The sequence below is a fragment of the Lipophrys pholis genome, assembly GCF_963383615.2.
Source record: "Lipophrys pholis genome assembly, chromosome: 9".
NCBI lineage: Eukaryota > Metazoa > Chordata > Actinopteri > Blenniiformes > Blenniidae > Lipophrys > Lipophrys pholis.
In genome coordinates this window covers 19,227,157-19,234,860 of record NC_137639.1, presented here as the reverse complement: position 1 = coordinate 19,234,860, position 7,704 = coordinate 19,227,157, and the positions used below count along the sequence as shown (strand labels likewise).

General features: G+C 42.0%; 1 protein-coding gene across 2 annotated transcripts; it reads right to left on the bottom strand.

Moving 5' to 3' along the window:
* Window positions 1-305: 305 nt before the first annotated feature.
* Window positions 306-7,372, bottom strand: zc3h12aa (zinc finger CCCH-type containing 12Aa). Of its 2 annotated transcripts, XM_080471468.1 has the most exons (7): window positions 7,185-7,326; window positions 5,584-6,030; window positions 4,977-5,116; window positions 3,018-3,252; window positions 2,776-2,882; window positions 1,953-2,501; window positions 314-1,838 (listed from the first exon to the last, which is right to left on the bottom strand). In XM_080471468.1, exons 2-7 carry the CDS (start codon window positions 5,952-5,954, stop codon window positions 1,498-1,500), a joined length of 1,743 nt encoding a protein of 580 aa, XP_080327594.1. In that variant the 5' UTR covers window positions 5,955-6,030; window positions 7,185-7,326; the 3' UTR covers window positions 314-1,497. The 2 variants fall into 2 exon arrangements, with proteins under 2 accessions (XP_080327593.1, XP_080327594.1); XM_080471467.1 differs by having other exon boundaries at window positions 306-2,501; window positions 7,185-7,372.
* Between the last annotated feature and the right edge of the window lie 332 nt (window positions 7,373-7,704).

Here is a 7,704-nt window from a genome sequence, read left to right as displayed (position 1 = left end):
GGAAAATAGGACCCTACCCCCCCGCCCCCCGCCCCCGACGCCTTTAATTTGAAAGTCACATTTTTCTCCTTGAACTTTGAGATAACAGTCCCTTTCAAAGGTGTTTTGGTGCGCATATAAAGATTAAGATTGATAAAAACAAGGTACAAGTTTCACATGTCATTCAATGAAAGCTTCAGGATGCCACAACAGAGCGAATAAAGAGCCACAGGTTTCAGACCCATGACTGAATCCAATGCATCCATATGTATTTACAAATAATAGACATTTTATTGCAAGTGATTTAAGAATAGAAACGAAAGCATACATATTTGTCGTAACCATGTTTTATTTTCATTTTCAATCATACAGTAATCCATATACACAGTAAATGTTACATGTCATAGGAGAAATTTTCTTAAACTGCTTAAAATAGAGCTTATTTACAAGGAAAAGAGATGACATGACAGCAAACTTTGCTGAGGACAGTAGTTTAATAAGTTTCAGTTTCTGTTCAGTTCCCTTGCAAGATTTCACTTTACAAATAGTATTTGTAATACGCAGAGATAATACTGAACAGATGGCTGTTCATGAGAACTACACTGAGCGTGAAAACAAAAGTAATACTAATAGTAATGACTCATTGCATGAGAACTTAAAATAAGTTCAAGTCTGATACAATATGCATCAACGGTCAAAACTCTGGAAACTTTATCATTGTCACTCCAGAGGCACTTCTTTTTTTTTATCCAAAACATGGATAGCAAGATCATAACTGACTACAATGTCATACAGATTACTTAAACTGGCCATAAATACAACAGTACATTTTCTATTTACACTGGCACATTGCACAGAATAGAATATACCGTACCTTAAAGTCACTCACCCTCAGACACTATGCAATAGTCTTAAGAGATCTGAAAGACCCCATGGACTTGGAATAATACATAATCGCATGTAATTGTTCATTCAGCTCTTGCAATGCACTTAAACTTACTATTGGAGTTTTTTTCCACATCAAGGCCAGTGGGGGTCAGTGGTTTGCCCTCACAGCTGGAGGTCCTCCCACTTGTGTGCATACGTTTTCTCCCACAGTACAAATTCATGCATTTGAGGTTAACTTGTCACTAATTATCATTACGTGTATGAATGTGTGTGCAGCTTTTATGACCAGGGTGTACTCGGCTTTCACCCATAATCAGCTGGGATGGGCTCCAGCTCTCAGCAACCCTGAACTGAATAAAGTATCGAAGCTGGATGGATTGACTTTCACATCAAATTTGATCATTTTCCTCCTCTCTATAAGAACATTAAATGTCTCATAACTTATCCTACACAGATGAACTTCACTGGTGTCTACTCTTTCACAACATCAGCACTGGATTTAGATATCAGCGACCTGAGTGTGAAACGCACAAGAAAATATTAATCAAATATGAAACACACCCTCTGATATCCGTCTACAGACATCAGATATCCACTTGGCTCAGAGTTCAATCGTCCACACAGACTTGATCAGAAAATCCCTCTCTGAGTTTTCAGTTTGAGGATCTCTGCAGCCAGTTTCTCAGCGTTCATCAGATGAGGGAACATTTCCATGACTGTGTCCACCTGCTGTGGATTGAAGATGGCCTGCAGCTTCTTGCGCAGTTCCAGCCTTTTTGGGTCAAATGCAGGAGAAGGTGGCTGCGGCTGGCCCCAGGAATTGTACTGATGGCCCTGATAGGAAGAGCTGGAGTTGTGGGAATGTGAGGAATGGACGGGCAGCCCCTGAAAGGGATCTGACCAGTAATTATGCTGAAGATGAGGAGCTCCATAATGGAATTGGTCCGGGAGGCTGTGCCGGTTGGCTGCAGCTGGGGGAAACATATGAGAGGGGTAGGTGTCATAGTTTGGTTGACCCTTGGGACCTATGTTTACGTGATGATGCTGATGCGATGTCGGCGGCCCTGAAGGGGAGCAGCACCTACAGGACTGGCTGGTGGTACTTGACTCTGAATGCCCAGGGGATCGCTTGAGTCCGGTGAGGACACCCGGATGCTGCGGCCGAAGCATGTGGGAGTTGCTAAGGGACTGTGAAGTGTCAGAGTACTGGCTCTCAAAAGAGCCCAGGCCTGAATCCAGGTACTCGTGAGACACGTTGGCATAGTAATTATTTGGCGTCATGTGCAGCCCAGGCCACTCCTTCTGAGGCTGGGTTCCTGTTACAGAGCTTGGCACATGATTTGGAGTGTGTCTGAGATCCTCCCAGTACAGCAGCTTATTTTCACTAACCTGACCAGGACGTGCAGAAACCTGCTGGTCTCTTATGAGTTCAGAGTCTGGAGGATAACAAAAGATATTATGAGCAGGCGCTGGATCAGACTGAAGATGTCTTGGAGATAATCTGGCAATTCTCTCCTCTTTAACAGTCGAAATCTGGGCTTTTTCTCTTAGTTCATCAGCCAATGACAGATAGGACTGGTTTGTTCGCTCAGGATGGTAGAATTTGCATTTCATGCCGTAAGTGCACTTTTTATCTGAGGGATACAAGAAAGACAAACAAAGAAACAAAGGTTATTTCAAGTCAGCTCATTTCGAAACTACATTCTTTTTCAAAATATCAAAATATGATGAATAAACAGCGCTAACCTTTCTGTCCCTAATTTTTTTCTATAACAAATCACTACCCAACATTTATAAACTTTGCTATCTGATATCGTCCTGCACTAAAAAAAAAAAAAAAAAAAAGTTAGAGTGAAGATGTACAACATCTTAATGTTTTTTTTTTTTTTTACAACAATCATGAATTACCGTATGGACAGAGTTGCTTCTTCTGCTCCACTGGCAGGGGATTCTTCCTCAGGAAGTTGTCGAGATTGGGGCCATGGCGGCCCAGAGGGTCATCGGGGGGCATGAACCTGAGGAAACACCCAGAAACGTATTCATCTGCATGTCACAATTCCGCTGTGCGTGGGATGATTATGTTTCCCACGTTCAGCTCAAGTTTAAGCAGCAGAACATACTCAGAGACATCCAGCATATGACTCGCTTACTTGTCATTCACAAATGAGTACATGAGAAGTCTCTCCTCAATGCATTTCTTCCACTCAGGCCTCTCTCCTTGGAGATCGCGGTAGGTGTCGTTGGATACGATGACGCCGTCCGACTCGTATGCCAACTTGACAATGAAGCGGTCATCATAGCAAACCACCCGCTTCCCCCCGACGCGTCGAGACGGAGTGAACACAACTATCTTCTGTTTTTCAAGCTCCAGCAGAATGTGCTGATCTGGAAGTACAAATAATAATAATACATCAGGTAACCATGGGCAGACCTTCTTTTTTTCCCCCTCTTACCAGACATTGTCAAAATCTACCAGAAATATGTTAGATACCGTCAGATTTGAATCATGAAATACAAATAACACAAAAGTTTGTGTTACATCACCTGTACAAACATGATTATATCTCAATGAACACTGTATATTATGTGCAATGTGAGCAAATGAAAACATTGTGAACATATTAGAAATAAAATGAACCATTAAATCTGCATTAATGAACAAGCGACCTCGTTGCGCGGTGTTTACCTAAAGGCACTTCTTTGACTAAGTGCTTTGGTTTTCAGGGTGACTGCCTTCACTTAACCTCAAGCAATAGATGGTTGTCAACAGTTAACTACACTCTGCAAGTAAACTACAGTAAGTGCAGATGTAAGAGGAAAAGAAGCACTGATAATTCCTGGTGGGGTTTTCCCCTGCAGGAGGCTGTGCAAGGATTTTTGTTTCCTTGTTCACAGGTTGAAAGTAGAACCTTTGGATTGCTCCACCCAGGCTGCAGTTACCACAATAAGGTATTTATTCACTGGTTTCAACAGGAAGGCAGACATACTGCTCTTGTGTTCCCACCCAGGTGTGCACAGTGACTTTAAGAACAGTGCAATGGAGTCAATAGAATAAATTCCTCGGAGTTGTCTGAATACACCAACGGACGAGTGACTCAACTTGCAGACATTGAAAACCCAACATTGTGTGCAGCTTTCGAGGATTGTCATATTGTACACTCCTCAGAGCAGTTCAAGCAAATTCCTCCTTTGTTTCCCAATCTCAACTGTGCAACCCCATTCCTGCAGCATAACTACAGTACCTTTACCTCTGACAGAATTGCAAAACTGTCTCATGTTTTCTACAGGGCTATGTGACAAATACAAGATCTGGCAGCATTGGTGTTTGGAGGGAAGGCAGCGGAGGCAAACACACACTCATAACATGTGATGAACAGACTTAAAGTACTTTTAATGCTTAGTGAGTTCTATCGAAAGCTATAACTTTGTGTAATTCATAGTTTTAAGATTAAAAATGTACACATTGAAAATCCATTTGAATAACAAATACATGACCAAAACACCATTACCAATTACACATGTCCATGTACAACCTGATAATAAACGGAGATTTGCAAGAAAAACAAGAACATCCAACAAACCACAAAGGACAACCTACTTTCTATTAAATGAACATCAGTGACTGATGCTGAAACCTGTACACGGAAGTGAAAATGTTTTCATTTTGGACAGATGATGTGTCAAGAACTTAGTACACAGACATGACCACTTTGTTTTCAACTTAAATACATCGAATGTTTCAGTCATTGATGGGAATGTTTGATACTGCCACTGTGACTCAAAGGTTTATTGTTATATTAGTCACATGTGCTGCCCTCTAATCTTAATCCAGGTGCATCTATGTGTGGAGTATTATGTAAGATAACCGATAAGACATGTGTTTTCTTTTGTAGTGGTGAACGCGCATTCCTGTATGTCAGCTGAGGGTTATAAATGCAATGGTAAATAAAAACAAAACCAACGTGAGTTTTTTATTTGGACCTGACCTGATTTGTCATCAATACCATCTAGGGAAACAGCTTTTATGGTTGTCTGCACTGCTAGACCTGTCTCCAGGTTACAGGACTGAACATGTTTTTTGTTTTTTTTTCCACTCTCTGTGTCCTCACCTGTGAGGGGAGCGTCAGGTCTCGGCTGTTCTTTCCGCCAAGTGGGGACAAACACCGTAATGGTGTGATGACCTCTGTCCCGGAAGAAGTTGACTGCCAGCTGTATGCCTCGGCATGAGAACACTTCCTTGTTGCCGTGGCTGTGAAGAGAAGCACCGGAGGTAAGGTGAGTGCAAATGATCTGACACGGAGAACCATAAATTCAGTTGATCTGTGCAAACATCACATGTCTTTGAGTGTTCCCTTCTCGGGAAAGCTCCCCTACGGCTGTTGCAGCCTGTGAATGCTCTGTATCACATTTCATATCTGTTTCAGGGTGGAGATGTTTCAGGGCTGGGCTTAGAGAATTTGCATATTGTGTCAGTGGCCTTTGTAACAACTTGCACAGGCAGTGTGGTGAACGCCTTTTTAAAAGCGAGTTGATGCCACCACCAGGAAGTAAACTGCATGTTCCCGTATTAGAGATGACATCTGAGACGGATAATTTATGAAACTTGCTGTCCTGAGACCAAGGTCAGAGGAGACAATCCAAGCTGCCCTGGCCCTGATGAAATGTACTTAACTTAAGACTGCATCAACACAGAGAGATTGGCATCATTTTATTTACCTCATGGCAACATTACTGCCGTCAATAACAACAGGCCTCAATTCGGTGTCGCGGTTCTGGTCCCCCATTTGTGGTGTGACTCTGCAGGATCCAGGGGTCCAGCTGTGAGGCAGCAGAGGGTCTTTCAGGTTTGCACTCCTTTCGTCGCTGTCAGTACTGGAAACAGAGGCCGCGGCGCTGGTCCGGGTCCTAACAAGCTCTCCCAGAACTGAGTTAGTGTCTGTGCTCAGGCCCAGCTTCCTGAACGCAGCCTTCACCTCAGCAGAAGAGTAGCCTAATTTCCTGAAGAAGTCCACTCCTCGCTCCTCGCTGGCCTCTTCCAGCAGGCCTGCAGCAGCACCTGAGCTCGGGCTGGAAAGTACCTGATTCATCCTGATTTATCCAAGTTTCCTTTCAGCAGCATACAAGGTGTATTACATCAGCTTCAGACCGATATTCCGGGAATCACTGTGGAAGAATAACATTTGATTAGACACCCTTTAAAACTTCAGATGATAAATGCAATTATTCTTTATTTCTTCCTGTCGATTTATGACTGAAAACCTCTAAATCACAAAGACAGTGACTTAAGAAACAATTAAAATGCTGGGCAATTCTATTACTGTAGAATAAGAAAGCTAAAGTGTATATATTTTTTTTTCATTCAAAAAAAACAACTTAAAGTCAGTGTGATGCGTGAGTAGTGTCTTGGGAAACTCGCTAATCTCCTCAGTTTCCGGGGGAAACACTTCACCTTCACCTGCCTGTTTCAGAATAGAGAGACATATCTAAGGTAAAGTTCAACTTCAGAACTGTGATGAATGAAGACAGAAATGACCTACAAGAAATCCTCAGCAATTCCTGGAATTGATTACTGTGAAACCTTTGAAACGCGGAACATTTTTGCACTTCCTTGTGTTCCTTCATATGAGAATTGTCCTCTTATCTTATCTGCCCTGTTATCTCACAAATGAGGAAACAAGATATTTAATAAAACGCTGACTTCATGGACAATTATTTCAACCACAATACATGTGACAGCCAGGTCAGAAACACAGACAAAGCATGCATTTCACTATAAATTATATTCATTTACAGTTTCTATTTTCTTCTTATGTTTGTTGCTCTATAAAGCTGTTAGTAGCTATAATAATAGATAATATAGTTTGAACTTAAGAAAGTGACAGAAATAATGCAGACTGATTAGTCGAAAATTAAACTATAGCTGGTTCAGATAATTAAACAAATAGGTAGTTTGTTAGAGAACAAAGATGCCTAATATTAAAATGTCATGTTGTTTGGAAGGGATTTTTTCCAAGAAAATGGAGTTAACAGACCCCTTTATCCCTCTTGATTCCCACCTTTGCTAAAGGTCAGACAGTTCCACACACCCTGATAGAGAAAGTTTACACGGCTTTACGCAATACAAAAGCATAAAATGAGTGTTACTGTTTGAACGTATTTCTGAAAGACGCGCAGCGCGCAGTAAAGAGGTCCCCTTTCACCTGGCGGACAGGTAGTCACAGCACAGACGTGCCACTGTTTTTTTTCTTCTTCTTTCTCTCGATCACAAAATAAAGTTACAGCCTGTTTGTCACGGCAGAGGAGACTCGACAACTTACCTGAGCCGCTCTTCTCTGCGCCTCCACGGTCCATTCGTGTGCGTAAAACTCGGGTCAACGTGGAACTACAGTGAGTTTAACCGGGCTCCACTTCAAAGCACCGCCCCTTTGGAAATGAGTCTTTCCTTCTCCTCTTCCTCCAGACATTGGCATGCAGGCCAGCCACAGATTTGCATACATGGGAGTGTGCAGGAGATAAGATAAGGCGTTCCTGTTTCCTCCGGCTGTCACTCGCTCGTGCTGACGCATGTCAGTATTTCCCTTCTCTTCCTCCTTTTAGATTTGCTTTTGTTCCTGCTTTCCCTTCCTTTAAGGTCCTCAAGAACAACAGGTATCATTTACAAGTCAATGCTGTTCGTGAACAAAGTTCCTGTCAAGACTTGCTATTAAAACGCGACGAAGAAGTAAACAAACAATGAAAAACATTGAATAGAATAGAACTTTTACAGGAAGAGGAAATGGTTTTTGCTGTCAATGACTTTTGGTCATTGACAGCAATATAATTTTAAATATTTTAATA